This window comes from Osmerus eperlanus, chromosome 2, assembly GCF_963692335.1.
Source record: "Osmerus eperlanus chromosome 2, fOsmEpe2.1, whole genome shotgun sequence".
Taxonomy (NCBI): Eukaryota; Metazoa; Chordata; class Actinopteri; order Osmeriformes; family Osmeridae; genus Osmerus; species Osmerus eperlanus.
Genome location: NC_085019.1, coordinates 16919587 through 16939588, shown reverse-complemented (window position 1 = coordinate 16939588; position 20002 = coordinate 16919587). Strand labels below are relative to the sequence as shown.

Sequence of the window (20002 nt, the reverse complement as noted above, 5' to 3'; positions counted from 1 at the left end):
TGTAAATGCAAAGTTATAAAAAAACATGTCCCAATACAAAATATGTGTTCTTACATTTAACCCTTGTGCTGCCTTCGGGTCACAATGATCCGGAGGTTCACAACGACCCATCGTTGTGCTGCGACAACTTTACCCAATACAAAAACAAATAAAAAGCATTTTCTTTTAACCTTCGCGCTGTGGGGGGTGTGAGACAGCCTGACGGTTAAAAGAAAATGCTTCACTTTATTTTTGTATGAAGTAAAGTTGTCGCAACACGTGGGGGGGGGGGGGGGAAGATAACACAAGGGTTAAGAAAATATTCATAAAGGGTGGTCATTTTGTTGATGATCTCCCTCACAGGCCCCTCTGGTATGAAGCCTATGCCTGCAATGACCTCTGCTGTAAAACCCTCACCTCTCTTTCCCCATGAAGACAGGGCTCTACACTAACCTTTTCCACTAGTGGCAGTTGTGCTACAAACGTTTTCAGTTATTGGCGCAAAACATGATTTGGTCGCACAAATTATTTATAGTAAGCCGCTCTGGATAATAATGAACAATAATGAACCTGTATTGCATATACAGTGAGGAAAATAAGTATTTGAACACCCTGCTATTTTGCAAGTTCTTCCACTTAGAAATCATGAAGGGGTCTGAAATTGTCATCGTAGGTGCATGTCCACTGTGAGAGACATAATCTAAAAAAAAAATCCAGAAATCACAATGTATGATTTTTTCACTATTTATTTGTATGATACAGCTGCAAATAAGTATTTGAACACCTGTCTATCAGCTAGAATTATGACCCTCAAAGACCTGTTAGTCTGCCTTTAAAATGTCCACCTCCACTACATTTATTATCCTAAATTAGATGCACCTGTTTGAGGTCTTTAGCTGCATAAAGCCACCTGTCCACCCCATACAATCAGTAAGAATCCAACTACTAACATGGCCAAGACCAAAGAGCTGTCCAAAGACACTAGAGACAAAATTGTACACCTCCACAAGGCTGGAAAGGGCTACGGGGAAATTGCCAAGCAGCTTTGTGAGAAAAGGTCCACTGTTGGAGCAATCATTAGAAAATGGAAGAAGCTAAACATGACTGTCAATCTCCCTCGGACTGGGGCTCCATGCAAGATCTCACCTCGTGGGGTTTCAATGATCCTAAGGAAGGTGAGAAATCAGCCCAGAACTACACGGGAGGAGCTGGTCAATGACCTGAAAAGAGCTGGGACCACAGTTTCCAAGGTTACTGTTGGTAATACACTGAGACGTCATGGTTTGAAATCATGCATGGCACGGAAGGTTCCCCTGCTTAAACCAGCACATGTCCAGGCACGTCTTAAGTTTGCCAATGACCATTTGGATGATCCAGAGGAGTCATGGGAGAAAGTCATGTGGTCAGATGAGACCAAAATAGAACTTTGGGGTCATAATTCCACTAAACGTGTTTGGAGGAAGAAGAATGATGAGTACCATCCTAAGAACACCATCCCTACTGTGAAGCATGGGGGTGGTAGCATCATGCTTTGGGGGTGTTTTTCTGCACATGGGACAGGGCAACTGCACTGTATTAAGGAGAGGATGACCGGGGCCATGTATTGCGAGATTTTGGGGAACAACCTCCTTCCCTCAGTTAGAGCATTAACCCTTGTGTTATCTTCGGGTCATTCTGACCCATCAGTCATTGTGACCCACTGTCGTATTGCGACAAATTTACCTCATACAAAAACAAAGTGAAGCATTTTCTTTTAACTGTCGGGCTGTCTCAGACCCCCCACATTGCGAAGGTTAAAAGAAAATGTGTTTTTTTTTTTTTTTGTATTGGGTGAAATTGGGTAAACACAACGATGGTTCGTTGTGAACCTTTGGGTCATGTGACCCGAAGGCAGCACGAGGGTTAAAGATGGGTCGAGGCTGGGTCTTCCAACATGACAATGACCCGAAGCACACAGCCAGTATAACCAAGGAGTGGCTCCGTAAGAAGCATATCAAGGTTCTGGCGTGGCCTAGCCAGTCTCCAGACCTAAACCCAATAGAGAATCTTTGGAGGGAGCTCAAACTCCGTGTTTCTCAGCGACAGGCCGGAAACCTGACTGATCTAGAGAAGATCTGTGTGGAGGAGTGGGCCAAAATCCCTCCTGCAGTGTGTGCAAACCTGGTAAAAAAAACTACAGGAAACGTTTGACCTCTGTAATTGCAAACAAAGGCTACTGTACCAAATATTAACATTGACTTTCTCAGGTGTTCAAATACTTATTTGCAGCTGTATCATACAAATAAATAGTTAAAAAAATCATACATTGTGATTTCTGGATTTTTTTTTTAGATTATGTCTCTCACAGTGGACATGCACCTACGATGACAATTTCAGACCCCTCCATGATTTCTAAGTGGGAGAACTTGCAGGGTAGCAGGGTGTTCAAATAGCAGGGTGTTCAAATACTTATTTTCCTCACTGTAGATGTGCACTTTAATTACTTGCCATCTTTTAAACCATATGCCTTCTTGTTTTCTATAACATTGATTGTTATAGAAATAGAAGTGCAATTGAAGTGCAAAATTAATTTATTTTAGATTTCAACATGCTATGGTTGGCACAGATGGGCAGACTCCTGAACTCTTAACCCTCGTGCTGCCTTCGGGTCACATGACCCAAAGGTTCATAACGAACCATTGTTGTGTTTACCCAATTTTACCCAATACAAAAACAAATAAAAATAATTTTCTTTTAACCATTCCAATGTGGGGGGTCTGAGACAGCCCGACAGTTAAAAGAAAATGCTTCACTTTGTTTTTGTATGAGGTAAATTTGTCGCAATACGACGGTGGGTCACAATGACTGATGGGTCAGAATGACCCGAAGATAACACAAGGGTTAAGGAAAAATAACACCGAAATGCAGTCGGGAGTGCTGCTGCGTTACAGGATATGTAGCCCCTACCTGTGTCTACACTTAGCGTGCTCCATACTGTCATTGTGAAGTGTCATTGTGAAGCTTCAATGTTTCGTGTTTGAATTGTTTTGACACAGTTACAAATTTGGACAGTCCTGCAATTGAAGGCCCACAGCAGAGGCGTTGTTAGACATACAACTCTACTGGGGCACAGGCCCCTATTCATATCCCTTTTTTTACTTTCAAGCTTGCTGCGCACAATGCACTACTAGGCTATAGAAAATCACCTTGCTTAACCCTCGTGCTGCCTTCGGGTCACATGACCCAAAGGTTCATAACGAACCATCGTTGTGTTTACCCAATTTTACCCAATACAAAAACAAATAAAAATAATTTTCTTTTAACCTTTGCAATGTGGGGGGTCTGAGACAGCCCAACGGTTAAAAGAAAATGCTTCACTTTGTTTTTGTATGCGGTAAATTTGTCGCAATACGACGGTGGGTCACAATGACTGATGGGTCAGAATGACCCGAAGATAACACAAGGGTTAACCCACTATACAGTTTGATATCAGCTTTGGCAGGAACATCAATAGTTAATGTGTGCGTGCAAATTTTTTCCCACTATCATTTGAGCGCAAATACTGTTTCTTTGAGCTTAATGCAATATTGTTTTTATGTTTTAGTCAAAATATGATCGGTAGGCCTATCATTTAGAAACTTTCTTTAGTTTTGTAATGTTTTCTTAGCCTACCTCAATTCTGACTTGTTGCATAGTCCGAAACCTGGATTTCTGTGTGCGTGCTGCAGTGGCTATTTGGCAAGCTGAGAAGAGTGCGCTGATATGGAATTCTGCGGGCATCGGTTTGTGTTTTCGGCTTCAATTTTACAAGCGTTGATTGGGATACTGCATTTATTTTTTCCAGGATTATCAATCTACATTAATGCACTGACTAATAAAAGAAATTGATGAAACTAAAAAGGGTCTAACAACGCCCCTGGCCCACAGAATTTACAGTACACAGTGCATTGCTCCATCTTGGTAAATTAATCACTGGCATTGCCACCACTGTCAGTATTGCAATGGCAATACTACTTTTGAAACAAGTATTGCCTGGCAGACCTTATGAGGTTTATTTAATTTAGAAGACTTAAGTAAACTGTAGGCCTAATGACAACCACATTTTATGTAGTGAGGAATCTGAAGCGATACGAAAACATTAGACTTTTCAATAGGCTGTTACATGTTGCGCTTTGCGCTGGCGAAAAAGTTGGCAATAGGCTACTACTTATACGCTGGTGATGGCACCTATGACCACTGGTTTTCTTCGAGCCACTGGTGTCAATTCAAATGTCCGTATAATTTTTCCAGCGTGTTTTCCCTGACGAATCCTTCTCAGGCTCATCATTCTCACTCACATGCTCCGTTTGACATGGCAAATCGACATGAAGTGATGGTTCGGTTACACACAAACATTCCTTCTTAACCCTTGTGTTATCTTCGGGTCATTCTGACCCATCAGTCATTGTGACCCACCGTCGTATTGCGACAAATTTACCTCCTACAAAAACAAAGTGAAGCATTTTCTTTTAACTGTTGGGCTGTCTCAGACCCCCCACATTGCAATGGTTAAAAGAAAATTATTTTTATTTGTTTTTGTATTGGGTAAAATTGGGTAAACACAACGGTGGTTCGTTATGAACCTTTGGGTCATGTGACCCGAAGGCAGCACAAGGGTTAAAAAAGTAGTCAATTGTCCGCTTTTTAAATCAACTTTACGCCTGGGTCACACTGGCTGCGAAGCGCCTGGAAGCGCCGCGCAGCGCCACGATCGGCTACGACTGGCTCAAAGCTGTTCACACCAGACGTGCATTTCTCCGTCAGCTACTCTGAGCTTTCCTTTACGCTGACATGGTACATAAACATGGCATTGGCTATATCCCAGCATTGATCCCTATCTACGTTGTCCTTGTCAAATTAGTGCTGGGGGTCATACAACTCCCTGTGCTTTTCAACTTCGAGAATTAATTTGATGTCTACTTGAATTTCTCGCTGATATTAGAAATCGACTTGGGGGTTCTCTCTCGGTAGGCTATATCTGCACGCGTGTGTTGCGTGCAACGCGTGACAACTCGTTTCTTTCAAACAAACAAAACAACTACGGGCATGCTAGCTCAACAGATCAATCCGTTTATTTTCATTCGTTTTCATCAGGGTAACCACATGGAAAGGCTGTTCGTTACCAACATTGTGTAGTTAGGTTTAATATAAGGTGAATATTGGTAAGTACGTAGGCCTCCAAAGTAATATAAAAAAATAATTATAAAGTCTACAACTTTACAAATGTTCACCGTAGTCTACAATTAGTGTAGTAAAATCTTAATAACATGGTTTATATTTATTCAAATATATCAACTAATATGGTGTATTTTATCATCCTGCATCCGATTTCGCAAGCGTCTTTGTGAAAAAATTAGACCAGCTGCCGAAATGATCGCTGCAGATCGCAGGCAATCGCAGGCAATCGCGGCGCTTCGCAGCCAGTGTGGCCAGTGACATTTGATAACATGGGCACCGAAAGAAAAAAGGCAGCGCTTCCAGGCGCTTCGCAGCAGATCGCAGCTAATCGCAGCCAGTGTGTCCCAGGCGTTAGGCTACACCATTCCGGGAGGGGGGCGGTGGGGTCGCCGGGCTGAAGCCAACTTGATGTGTTGAATGCTCAGAGCAAGTTATAAAACATATTCTTAAAATACACATTTTGATGCTATGATTTAACAAATCATAGCATATTGCCTAAAACCTAAGGTAAGCACAAAAATAATCAGTGATACATTTGCAACCCATAAAAAATTACGGTCGCAATGGCATTTCAAAAGGTTGCAAATGCGACCATTTCGGTTGCAGTGTAGTGCCCTGGAAGAGCGGTTAGGGAATCGGGCAAGTAATCTGAAGGTTGCAAGATCGATTCCCGGCTGTGTCAAATGACTTGAGCAAGTGCCTTGCCTCGGGGTAATGTCCCTGTACTTACTGTAAGTCGCTCTGGATAAGAGCGTCTGCTAAATGACTAAATGTAAATGTAATGTAATAATAACATGAAACCAAACAAAAAAACTATAAAAAAAACTGTATGGTAAGATAGTATCTTAAATATATGTTCACCTCATCGATAATATCTTACCTTTTCAGAACGAGGAACCGGAGGTTGGGTTGACAAGTAGTTCCAGCCAGATCTTGAGAGTTGAGCGCCAAACTTTTCAGCGACTTGTGTGTAATAATTAAATTACAATAATGTTGGCTAATTTATAGGTTTTGCTGTCAGTGTATTTGATAAATAATGCTTGCTTCCATGCGCTTAAAATTATGATTAAAATAAAATGATATCCTCCTCCGCCGGATCTTTTCATAAAAAATGTAATGCATTGGGATGAGACTGGGTTGGGATGTGTGTGCGTCTCCCTAAGCTCGCGAGTGTCAGGGGCAAGGATGTGTCTGAGAATTTGTAGCGCGCGCGCTGTGGAGCAAGGGAGACAGTTCATTGGAAGAAGCCCTCGCAATCAGCCAAGCATGCATATTTCAGATATTCACAATATATTTACTTTTCATCTTAGATTCATTTATTTCTAAGATTTGTGTACTTAACATTGTCAAGAGTCTTCATATGAACTTGTGATTGAATCAGAGTATCAGTTTTTGACCGGCAGATGTGTAAAGCATTCAGGGTTTCCCGCAGCAATTTGCGGTTAAGGCGGCCGCCTAAGCAACACACGGCCGCTGCCTTAACTATGTTGTCAATGTTAAATTTTTATGAGTGATATCCGCTGTGTTACTCTGTTCCGTTTTCTCCCTTTCATTCCAAACCGTGACCAACGCCAGTCTCCCTTCTCTGCAGAATGGATAAAAATAAATTTTTTGAGAAAAATGAAAATTGACATATTGGGGCGTGGACTGTAGCGCCACCTATTTTCTCACGTGGACCATGTTTGGTATGGTAGTTAGTAATGCTCTGCAGTTTCAGCATGCCAAATTTCTCAACTTTTTACATTACTGGTCTAGCGGCTGCCATTGACTCCCATGGAACAAACGTAATACTACCAATAATAATAGGGTCCTCCTACTGGAGGAACCCTAATAATGTACAACCTCAATTTAATGTTACTGTCAAGGAATATGTGAGAACATTTTAAGTATGAAGGTTCGAGGGGTACTGTACTGCTACCTTAGGAACATCGGCATCACAAAAGCAGGGAGCATATAAATGTCGACATAAGATTCAAGCTGGTGAAAAACCACCTTGACCAAATTTGCCTACCTGTTGATTAATAATGAATAGGGGTGTAACGATACACTCAGCTCACGATTCAATACATATCACAATACTGGGTTCACGATAGGATACGTATCTAGTAGGGCTGTCCCCACTCAGTCGACTAGTCGATTGTTTTGTCGATATGCTCTTGGTCGACTACTAGATCTGATTCCCGCTTGTGTCACCATTGCTGAATTAAAGAAATGTTCTACAGAAATTGTAGATTATATTATTTAAGACAAATAAAGCAACTCTAAAAACATATAATAATACAATACAACAAAAAAAAAGTTGTTACTGTTTTCCCTTTCGTTAATCTGCGTTTTGTTTTTTGCACATGAGCACAATTGTAGCTGTTAGCCTAAACTCTACCATACTTTTTCTACAGTCAGAGTTATTAATCCTTTAGTCAAAATGGCAAAGAAATCTGTAGTATAGAAGCATTTTATCAAAATACCGGGTGACTCAAAACATGTTGAATGCACACTCTGCAAACAAAGGTTTATATTCCATAGTTCGACGTTGAATATGATGTAGCACTTGAAAACGGTAAATTGGCCATCCGATCATTATTTTACAGTGTGTTGCATATAGGCCTAGGATTTTTTGGTTTTGGAACGTTTTAGGCTATGTCTGCTTATGCTGTGCTACTGCAGGTCTAACCATATGCATTTAATTTTGAACAACAGCCTAGTTTTTGATTTTCCAAAAAGTCGATTTGAGAGGCCGCACTCTTTCAACAATTATGTCGGGTTTGGATGTGCTAAATTGGAATTATCTAATAAAAATAATTCTTGTTTCTAGTCAAATAGATAGTTCTGTATATACGTGTGTATAATCAAAGACATGAAGCAAGATTGCAGGTTTATTCCCTAAATTGAAGTTTACAATTTAAATAATCTAGGTTAAAAATATCACATCCAAATCGAATGACATTATCTTCTCTGGCCAAAACAATAAAATCTTTCTCTGTTGCACCGTTCCCCGCTCGTCTTCTACGCAAGTTCGCATGCTGCACTTTTTCAGGCAGTGCTGAGCGCGCCCTGATGATTTGCATGTTAAACAAACAATATTTTTAATTTGTAGTACATTGTAAGAGATAATAAATAATAACCAATCACGCATTTTTTATTATATCGGCATTTGGTAACAACAGGACTGGTGACACGAGGCTTATTATTAGTAATAGCACATTTTAGAGCGGCTGAATCTGGAATGTCCAGCAGCTACATTGAGTCAGATCGGGAAAATGTTTGTACATTTATGTTTGTCTAGTTGTCAATCTCCCTTCTTATGTATGTATTTCTTTCAGATTATCTCTTAAAACAGTGAGGTAAAACATCACACAAAATGGTTTGATGAAAAACATTGTGACATTTCAGGCCTTGCACACCAAGTCCGAAATTCGTGTCCAAAATGTTCGCACGTTAAAAAACTAAATACGACCTCACGTTATGTCAATCACGCTTACACACTGCTTTACGAAACTTTAATCCGTCAAAAAAGAGTTCAGATTGGGTTCGATTTTCTACGTTTTTTTGCATCCATAGCCAGCATTTTGAGAGTTTTTTTTGACAATTCAGTCACCGAATTTTGAGGCTGACGATTACGAAAAAACTAGTGGTGGGCATAGATTATTTTTTTTAATCTAGATTAATTTCACTGTAATCTTGGCGTTAATCTAGATTAATCTATATTAAAATGGTTCATTTGAATTCCGCCGAAGGCATTCAGAATATGTGTGCTACCCAAATAATGACTAAAAAGTAAGTATTTGAGAACGTATTTCTCAAGCTAGGTGGCGCATTAGACCAGGAGCTCATCTCCTGTTTCCAAAATGCATCACAAACTGCTTGAGAAAGCTGTTCTACTATGATAATTGGTGATGAAAATAAATTATGTTCAAAAAGATGTACTTGTGTTTATTAACTGTTTATTAGATTAGTTAGCTTGGCTGATAGAGCTGTGCTGATGGGCTTGCCTCGGTTGCACTCAAACATCGTAGTTTGACTACAACTCTTCCCCTGTGCTACATCAGTGCTTGGCCCGGCATCTTCCGCATTAGCTAAGGGATGCTTTGTGTTTAGGTGGTATTTGAGACTGGAAGAACTCCTACAGTAAACTAATAAGAGTCGCGATAAGAGTCTCACGTTAACACAGCGCGTTAACGCCGATAACGGCCCACCACTAGAAAAAACGCATACGAAAATTTTGATTAGTCGATTTTCAGAAGTGTTCAGTCTTGGTCGACCAAAGAAAATCTTAGTCGGGGACAGCCCTAGTATCTAGATATTTTGAAACCCCCCCCCCAAGAATGTGCAATATTTCAGGATTTTTATTCAATGTTAAGTACCTATGTTTGTGTGTTAATTTGTGTGTCACTGAACAACAAAAATTATGTTTTACATGACATTAAAAGACAGAACTTCAACATTTAGCTAAGTGAGTTCTAAATATTTCCAACGGTCCCCACAACGCAAGTTATTTTTCCGAAATCTTCGCGCAGTGAGATTGCATGTACAAAGTCAATGCAAACATGCACATTTGCGCCGGGCGATGCAAATGACACAATGGACGTGTTATTCGCGTCTTTCGCAAGACATTCGCGTGACGCTGTGTCTCGAAACTTATCAATGTTGAGATTTCACTGACTTTTTTGAAGAAATGGAGGGCAAGATTATGGTCGCTGTCCGTGGGCATCCTTTGCTATACGACACTATTTCATATTTGTTTATAGTAGTCATTTCGGACATGGTTGACAACGTGAAAAAAACGGTTAGCTCCTGAAGAAAAAGGCGAACCACAAAATCAAATGTGCATAAATGCATTAATCATGATGTTCGTTTTTGACTAATCATTTTCATTTTGGTGCATCCCTGGTGAATGCAGAAACAATTTCAACATCAACACAATGAAAGGAAGTGCACAGGAGTCCAACGTGTTTCAGTATAATTATATTATATCATTATCATCATTAAATTCAATGTAGTACCTGAAACTAACCACACAGGGTGGACAACATTGCCCACCCTGAACACACGGTCCCAGCAACGAGAGAAAGAGACAGAGAAAGGCACACAAAGATAGTTCAAAAATTTGAAATGGACCAACATGTATTTCTAGGGAAAGGTGCGTAAAAGTGAAATGCATGGCTCTGAGCAAGGAGGAGTGGGGGGACATTAAGAAGGGGGGGATGCACAGAAGAGGGACAGGCACTGAACTGAATGGCAAACATGACAAAAGACAACTGTGGCGACAAACCGAGGCACAGGTAGAAGGAATTTGACAGAAGGCAATGACAGACACAGAAAGGCACGAATAGAAAAGGGTATTTTTACGTTTAAGATTTTCTTTTGACAAATGAAATGTCCAGGATAAAAGGACAGCATGAGCTCAAGGATAGATTTGAGTGAGGCTTTAGCTTTATAAAAAAGGCACAAAGAAATTTCAACTGAATAACATGGATGGGAGAGGATCAAGTGTTAGGCATACATGGAGTAAACATACAAATAAAAAGAATATATATATATATATACAAAAAAAACTTATTTTGACCGCCATTACTATTTCCATAATCATTCTTATTCATAACATTATCATCATCAGTAATAAACTATTTTTCTCTCTCAAACACAGAGGCTCTCCATCCAACCTTTTTTCAACCATATAAGAAAAACAGAAAGTGGAGAGAAAGAGAAAGAGACAGAAAAAGATTGACACAAGTGTGATTGAGGTATATATTTCCTGCCTGTTCTAGTCTAGTCTTTGCCACTCTGAAAGTATATGGTTGGCCACTACTTGAAATCTGCTCTTGGCCAATAAACTGTCAGTCTCTGCACGACTGAGATGAGGTAATGCACTGCTGGCTTAGGCCTAGCCCCGTCTACCATCATCCGTAAATGTATTTAAAAGTCTACAAAAGAGCGTACCATGAAATGTACCGGCAAGAAGCGTCTCTCGCTTAAGATTAGTGTACCTTTTTATAGTGTTCTAAGGTGCCCCCTCGCTCCACTCTCCCTCTCTTTTTCTCACGCCTGCTCTCCAGCTTTCTGTATCTCCTAGAATGCTTGTTTTAAAGAAAGGATAGGCAGGTTTTGCAAACCTAGTAATTTTAGCTCGAGCTTGGAAGGATTCAAACTAAAATATCCCATCCCTTCCTTCAAAACCACTTCTCCAAAACACATGAACGAATGCCGTCCAATCATTAGTGCCGGTCAGACCTTAATGATTGGTCATGTTTATTACAGTCCTGCGACGCCCACAGATATCGGATTGATTTAATTTTACTGTCAAACCTTTAGATTTATTGGTTGCTGATGTTGAGTTGATGAGTTTATTTCAGCAAATATGACAAAAAGTGCTTCTCAACAACATTGCCTACCCTGCCTTTAATAGTGTTAGTACCTCATTTCCCTCCTCTCAACAAAACACAAATATTGGTTATGAATGGCTATGATCTATGCCTATGAATGGCTATGACCTCCATTTCCTTCACCCTCCCTTTCGCAAATCACGTCTCACCCACATCACTTTTTCTCCTTTTCTCCTTTTTCAGAAGAAAGAGTACTGGTTGTCAATGGCTCTTGCCCTCCCACCTTCCCTCTCTTCACCCTCCACACCTTCCAGTTGGCGGAGGGATGACTCTCTCTCTTCCCAGTCCTCTACTCCTGCACCTCCTACTGCTGTTGTTGTTACCCCTGCTCCACCAGCTCCTAGCTCTGTGTCACTCCCTCGCTCCTGAGGTGGTGTGGGGGGTTGGGGCCGACCGGGAGGCAGGGGTGGAGGAGGAGGCTGAGGAGGGCTACGGGGTCTGCTGGTCAAGTCTGCAGGGAGTAGAGTTCAGCAAGAGAGAAAGAAAAGAAGGAAAATTATTTATTTTTTAAAGATTTGAATAAAAGGGTGGGGAAGAGGGAAGGAGGTAAGGATGGAAGGAGTTGCCAATAAGTTAGAGGTGAAGAGGGAGAGAGGGAGTGTGAGTGCTGTCATTCGGCTGAGACGTCCAATGTGACAGGTCCATGTGAGTCATGGAATCGGTCAGAACATGCACGCTCACACACACACAACTCAACACACTGCTCCCTCAAACACACACCCCCTGGGCTTTAATACCAAGGACAGACCAATGAAGTCAGGATGTCTTGTTCAATATGAATTCATAAATCAATTATTCAATAATTAATCAAAACGTGCCAGTTGTACATTTACTGGAGGGTGACATAACTAAAAAACTCCACATGTTCAGTCTATAGCCCTCTGACTAATCGTTAAAGACATACATATACAGATATAGATCATAAATTACATCTACGATAAACACAATAAGCAGTCCTGAGTGTAACCTTTTGTGGAAGTGCCAACAGTGAATAGTCTACATCTTCCTTAGCTCTCCAACGCCTGATCCTAGTACTGCCTCTTTCTACACTGATTCACATGCCCTCTGCAGCTAGCAGCCTCCAGCCTCTCATGCTTTACTATGTCCTACCTGGCAGCTGTGGATTCTCCATGCATTTCCTTTTGACTAGCTACACAGCATTCTCCCCCCATAATTAAAATTACTAACCCCCCCCCCATATCATTTTTCGTCCTTTCTTTTTCATCCTCTTCCTTTTGCCAACATCTCTCGACCTGTTTTTATCAAATATCTCACACATACTCCTGCTCTCTCACTCTCTCCTTCGTTCTCTCTTTCTCTTTTGGTCACCGCAATGTCCGGTCTCACTTACACACAGTCAGAGATGGGGGTTGATGGAGAGTCAGGGTGGCGCGTGGTGATGACATCACAGACTGTGGGCCGGCTGCCTGCCCTGTCCCGGCCTGCAAAGTATGACCCGAGGAAAACAACAACACAATAACAACAACAGCTAATCAGAGTTCTCAACAGCGCACAGTCTGGGAGGGGCAATTGCAAACAAACAAAAGGAGAGGTCAGGTGCAGGGTTGCATGATGTTTGTAAAAAGAAATATCCTTTATGATAAATTGGTGAAGGGTGTGTAGGAAAGGAGGGATTGAGGGAGATGAGAACATAATGATGTAGAGAACTGGTTGCAGGAATACAGAAAACCAATAAGGAATATTAATATATGACAGGATGGAAAGTATAATAGGGGGACATGTTAGAAGGATGGTGAGGAAGAAATGGTAGCATGGCTCACATTCCATTTCACTTAGCCTTATCAGATCAGGCCAGTCTGGCATTTCTAATGACAAACCATAGACTGTTTATATAGATGGATGGCATGACGGCTCCCCAAAAGTGAAGCCAAAGCATCTCGATCACCTTCTGGTGGCTGGCTGCAATATAGGCCATAATTTCCAACCCCTCCATGTTAGTGGCGAAAGTGCACATAAAAATATTACGCTGATGTCTGTTCAAGTGCAAATTTTTCTGCTAAGTTTGTAAATAAGCCGCATTTTTTATAAGCCGCACCCCACCAGAATGGGAGCTTTGTGTTTGTAAATCGGAGTACAGGCCGCACCGGAATATAGGCCACACTTTAAACGGGGACAACGATACCGTAGCGCCAACTAGCGTTGAGCGGAACAATGCTCACGACTGTTTGTTTGCTCAAAAACACTTTCCCATTGGACAGCTTGGATAGCCATCTAACTAGACAACATTCCCAATCAGGGTGAACACTCAAATTATCTAAACTACAGGCCATAGCATTACACATATCAAAACAAAACGAACACAACAATATAACTCCAAACAATGCTTATCTAACTAAGCTAATGCCCTTAACTTCGTAGCTTTTCAGCTTGCCGCAGGGCATGTTGGGTACCAAGAGCATTGTCGCTACAATACCAAGCAATGCACGAGTATAGACGATCTTACAGCATTGTGTAACACACTTCGGTTGTGCATAGTATGTCCAGAAATAAAGCCAAGTCACTCATTTAGTGGCGAAATCCATTGTCATGTCTACAAAATTATTTTAGATATAGTATAAGTTCAGCTAGCTTGCAAATCCTGAGGATAGCCTACTGTAGCAGACCTTTCTATGTTCAACGGACAGGGGTGTTTTGTCCAGCGGGAGTTGCCGTAGGCATGATGCTGACGTAAGCATTACGTGAAGTCAGTGAGGGCTGTTCGAATGGCGATGTCAAGAAGAGCAGTGGAAGTTGTGAAAAGAGACCGCGTCCGTGTCTTATTGTCTACACAACCATATAAAATTATATCTAAAACAAACCAACAAAGAGCTCGGTTACACTACCGTAGTTGAATTAGCCAATGTCGTTAGCGATGCTAGCGTTAGTTTGCTAGCTGTATATAATATTTCACTGGGTCTTGCAGCTGTTTGATTTACTGAAATTATTATGAAATGTTATGTTCTACTAGCCATTTGCCCACTTTAGCAAGTCACTGTATTTCCAAGCCCTGATAGTGTAACTGAGATGACACAGTAGAAATAATTCCTCTTTCAAGTAATAAGCCCCCGTTCAAGTGTTGAGCATTAAATTAGCTGCACGGTCTGTAGAGATCTTGGGACGAAGCAACTTTGAAAACCAGGCTATAAGCCGCTTCGAAATATAAGCCGTACAACCACTAGAAAACTGTCAAATCGGGGTACAAGGCTTTATTGCCGAAAAATACGGTAGTTATTTGACGATATAAAAAGGGGGTGAGACTTCATGATTGACAGCTGCTCTGAGTGAAGTAGTCGCGGGGGTACCTGTGTCTGCGGACTGTGTGTTGCATTGCTACGAGTTGCAAACATAATGAATGCATGTGCTAACCATAAACTGCGGCGCTAACCTAGCTACGGCATAGTCTAGCTAAAGATAGATGATTTGACTGTCCACCAAGTTGTGATAGTTAGGCTATGTTTAATTGGGTGTGCTTGTCTTTGGCAAGGCTTAACCTATTTTCTCTCTCATATATATTTTTATTTGTGTGTTTGCTGCAAGCAAAAACACTATTGTTATTCTGCATACTTATTATTATTATTGGGTGTGCTTTGCCTTCGGCAATGGCACAACCTTTGTTCTCTCACATATATATTATTGTTGGAATGCTGCTTCAGCATTCCAAGTGTTGTTCTTTGAATATTCATTCAACTTCTTCTATTTCTTCCGCGACACCTTTCAGCGCCTTCAAATCTTCAGCTATTAAAACCGTTCAGCTATCAAAAAAGTCTGCAGTTTCAGGCCATGGGTGCTGTGACTTTTCAGCTTTGTACCTCTTATGCTTGAATTAATATAAATCAATATACATAATATTTTTAACATGGTTTTCCAATTGAGTTTTTTTTCAAATCTTCTCAATCCTCTTAAACTTCTTCAACTTTCAAATGCTTATTCTTCCTCTATCCTTCAGCTACAGCCACCATTTAAACTTTAAAATGTTGAAAAAACCCTAAACAATTTTTTTTTTAATTCAGCTTTTTGATATATATTCAACTTTTTTTAATATCACTGATTATGTTTCATGAGTTTTTCAAACCGTTTCTGAGATTTACATGGGTGTGTATGTGAAAGCCTAGAGTGCTGACTGAAACGCTTAGAGTGGAGGGGAGCTTTGAAATCAGTTTCAAAAAGTATTTCTAGTTTGCCAGCATTGCCACAATTTTCACTCTTCATGCTTCATTTTTGGATCAATAGATAACTAATTTTGTGCTGGTCGTAGACAGTTGTCTGTGGAATCCAACAGACTTACACATTTGTTCAGAGCCCCACAAAAGCGAGACAAAGTCCAACTCTAGCCCCATAGAGACCAATGCAAATCTGGTGACAAATTTGTCAGAGAAAGCAGAAGGAACAAGATTTTTAAACTGCCGCTAGAGTCGTATTTCTGACCGCACAGACATCTAAAAGACATCTCTGGTTTCGGCAGAGTCTTGGGTCTCAGAAAATACCGTTATTTTTTGGATTGGACGTATAGTTTTGCGTCTAAGTTAACATGTTTGAGGTGTTGTTCTAGCTACATTTCTGTTATTCTCTGCCCTCAGCGCGTTAGCAATCATAGCTGCACCATCACCGTGGCAACGACAGACACGCACCAGAGCCATAGAAAAAGATTTCTCTATCTACTTTTCGATCTTTTTCTATGGCTCTGACACGCACCACTCAGTCTCTCACACAGGTGATTGGTATTAGCTGATTAGTGGAGTCACAAGACAGAGTTTGATAGTATTTCAACCTGATACAATTTACAAGAGGTGACTCTGCAGGTGCTGCTAATATCTCTTTTACTACTATTGCTAATGGAACTGTTTTATTCTACTACGCCACTGAGTGCGTTTACTTGACCATGAGAAAATCTGTCATCCAAGATGGCGCCGATGATGGCTGCCTCGGTTGCTAGGTGCGCTCTGTTTTGTCTTGTTTTGTCTGTTAATTCAGTGTTCTGCCAAGATTTCCGGGGTTCTCTAACAAGAGAAGTACTTCTAAACATCAGGACTACAACTCCTGTGGATTTGTTTCCCACTTTTCTGCTTCCAGCGGCAGATTTAGTGTGAATTCTAGCCAGTGCCGCGCAAGGCTTTGCTCATGCAGTGAAACGCCAAAGAAGGGGAAAGCGAGCGGGAGCGCTAGTTCGGCTACGCAGACGTGGAATCCGAACAGTGCTTCCAAGTTTTTTCCTCTCCAACGTACGTTCACTGTGCAATAAAATGGACGAACTTCAGCTACTGATGGTGAAAAACCGAGACTTTCTTTCATCTTCGGTTTTGTGCTTCACGGAGACATGGCTGTGCGATTTGATCCCGGACACCGCATTACATCTGGCAGGCTTTCAACTCGTGAGAGCTGACCGGGACACTGCACTCTCCGGCAAAACCAAAGGCGGTGGTATTTGTTTCTACATCAACAGTGGCTGGTGTGTAGATGTGACAGTGATTCTGCAACATTGTTCTCCGGATCTGGAATAATTTTTTATAAACTGTAAACCTTTTTACTCGTCACTCATTTTGGTCGGAGTTTACATGGCACCGGGTCCACAGGTTAAAGAGGCCCAACGCATGCTCGCCGACCAGATTCTGAGTGTGGAGCGAGCAAACCCGGATTCCCTTGTTATCGTACTCAGCGACTTTAACAAAGGTAATCTCAGCCACAAACTCCCTAAATACAGACAATTCATCAAATGCCCAACCAGAGAAGAGAACACTCTGGATCACTGCTACACTACAGTCAGTAGAGCCTACCACAGCGTCCCTTGTGCAGCACTGGGTCACTCTGACCATACCATGGTCCATCTGATTCCTGCATACAGGCAGAAATTAAAGCTCTGTAAACCTGTTGTGAGGACATCAAAACAGTGGACCAGTGAGGCTATGGAGGATCTGCGGGCATGCTTGGACTGTACTGACTGGGATATGTTCACGACTGCTACCAATAGTCTGGATGAACTCATAGAGGCTGTGACATCATACATCAGCTTCTGTGAGGACTGCTGTATTCCAACACGCACCAGGGTGAACTTCAACAACGACAAGCCCTGGTTCTCAGCAGAGCTCAGAAGGTTGAGGTCAGAGAAGGAGGAAGCATTTCGGAGTGGTGATAGAGACAGATTCAAGGAGTCGAAGAACAGGTTTAGCAGGGCGGTGAGAGAGGCTAAACGACTGTACTCAGAGAGACTGAAGCGTCAGTTCTCTGCTCACGACTCTGCTTCTGTCTGGAGAGGGCTCAGGCAGATTACCAACTACAAGCCCAGAGCCCCCCACTCCACTAACGACTCCCGCCTGGCCAACGACCTGAATGAGTTCTACTGTAGATTTGAAAGACAATTGGACTGTCCTGAACTACCCCTTCCCAGCCACGAGGCCTCCTCCCTCACCCCCTCTACAGTGACAACTCTCTCCATTCAGGAGGGTGAAGTTAACAGACTTTTCAAGAGGCAGAACCCCCGCAAATCAGCTGGGCCGGACTCTGTCTCTCCTGCCACCCTCAAGCACTGCGCTGACCAGCTGTCTCCGGTGTTCACCTACATCTTTAACACCTCCCTAGAGACATGCCATGTGCCAGCCTGTCTCAAGTCCTCCACCATCATCCCTGTGCCCAAAAAGCCAAGGCCAACAGGACTCAATGACTACAGACCCGTTGCCCTGACCTCTGTGGTAATGAAGTCTTTTGAGCGCCTTGTGCTGCTACACCTCAAAGCCATCACAGACCCTTTCCTGGACCCACTGCAGTTTGCCTACAGAGCCAACAGATCTGTGGATGACGCTGTTAACATGGCCCTCCACTTCACCCTACAGCACCTGGACTCCCCAGCATCCTATGCCAGGATCCTGTTTGTGGACTTCAGCTCTGCCTTCAACACCATCATCCCTGCCCTGCTTCAGGACAAGCTCTCCCAGCTGAACGTGCCTGACTCCACCTGCAGATGGATCACAGACTTCCTGTCTGACAGGAAACAGTTCGTTAAGCTGGGAACACAAGTCTCTGACTCCCGGTCCATCAGCACCGGATCTCCTCAGGGCTGCGTCCTTTCCCCTCTGCTCTTCTCCCTGTACACCAACAGCTGCACCTCCAGTCATCCGTCTGTCAAACTTCTGAAGGTTGCGGACGACACCACCCTCATTGGGCTCATCTCTGACGGGGTTGAGTCTGACTATAGGTGGGAAGTTGACAACCTGGTGACCTGGTGTAGCCAGAACAACTTAGAGCTCAATGCTCTTAAGACAGTGGAGATGGTTGTGGACTTCAGGAAGAATACAGCCCCACTAACCCCCATCACCCTGTGCGACTCGACAGTCAACACTGAGTCCTTCCGCTTCCTGGGCACCATCCTCTCCCAGGACCTCAAGTGGGAACTGAACATCAGCTCCCTCACCAAAAAAGCACAAAAGCGGATGTACTTCCTACGGCAGCTGAAGAAATTCAACCTGCCAAAGACAATGATGGTGCACTTCTACACAGCCATCATTGAGTCCATCCTCACCTCTTCCATCACCATCTGGTACGCTGCTGCCACTGCCAAGGACAAGAGCAGAATGCAGCGTATCATCCGCACTCCTGAGAAGGTGATCGGCTGCAATCTGCCTACCCTCGAGGACCTGCACACCTCGAGGACCCTGAGGCGTGCGAGGAAGATTGTGGCCGATCCCTCCCACCCTGGTCACTCCCTGTTCCAGCTATTCCCCTCTGGCAGAAGGCTGCGGTCCATCAGGACCAAAACCTCACGCCATAAGAACAGTTTCTTTCCATCTGCAACTGACCTCTTCAACAAGGCCAAGGACTCCCATTGACATTCATTCACTTATTGGGTGTGCTTTGCCTTCGGCAAGGGCACAACCTTTGTTCTCTCACATATATATTATTATTTATTTTTTTATCTTTTTGCCCCCCTAAAACTCAATATTTGGCCTACATAGACAACGTAGGTGTCAAAAGTTTCGTCTTGGTAGCGATTGAGTTGGAATTTACGTTCCGTTGCATGGTTTAGGCTCAAGTTACGTTTTTGTGGCGAAAAGTGAAGCTAACGGTGGCTAATTTGCTAGCCACAGTCGCGAGACACACGACAAAAACATCTAACTTACACAGCTGTTTAGGAAGTCAAACGGCGACAGAACATGTTCGGCACTCCCCTTACTTAAATCAAAAGTCTATCTAACTACTAACCTGAACTTCATTGCCACAGCCTAAACGTTGTCAATCTGTTCATGAAAATAATTAATTTCATCTTAAACCGTACAACGGAACGTTAAATCCAATTCAACCAACGCAATCGCTACCAAGACGAACACAGCAGTAGTCTAGTACTGTACCGTAGTAGTACAATTTACCGGGGCAGCTTCTCCACACAGGGCTATATCGCACTTTGCGTTGTTACTGACAATGATCGCTACCAGTGAGCTTTTTATGAATGAGCGATTTTC

General features: G+C 42.4%; 1 protein-coding gene across 2 annotated transcripts in view; it reads right to left on the bottom strand.

The window, feature by feature from the left end:
• Positions 1 to 10122: 10122 nt before the first annotated feature.
• sh2b1 (SH2B adaptor protein 1) overlaps positions 10123 to 20002 on the bottom strand; it is an 82278-nt gene continuing 72398 nt past the window's right edge. Inside the window, exons 9-10 of one of the 2 annotated variants that reach the window (XM_062453521.1) lie at positions 12907 to 12997; positions 11843 to 12006 (exon numbers count right to left, since the gene is read on the bottom strand). In XM_062453521.1, coding sequence (XP_062309505.1) covers positions 11985 to 12006; positions 12907 to 12997 — 113 coding nt within the window. In that variant the 3' untranslated portion in view covers positions 11843 to 11984. Of the gene's footprint in view, positions 12007 to 12906; positions 12998 to 20002 lie in introns of both variants that reach the window. The other variant, XM_062453519.1, reaches the window with a different exon arrangement.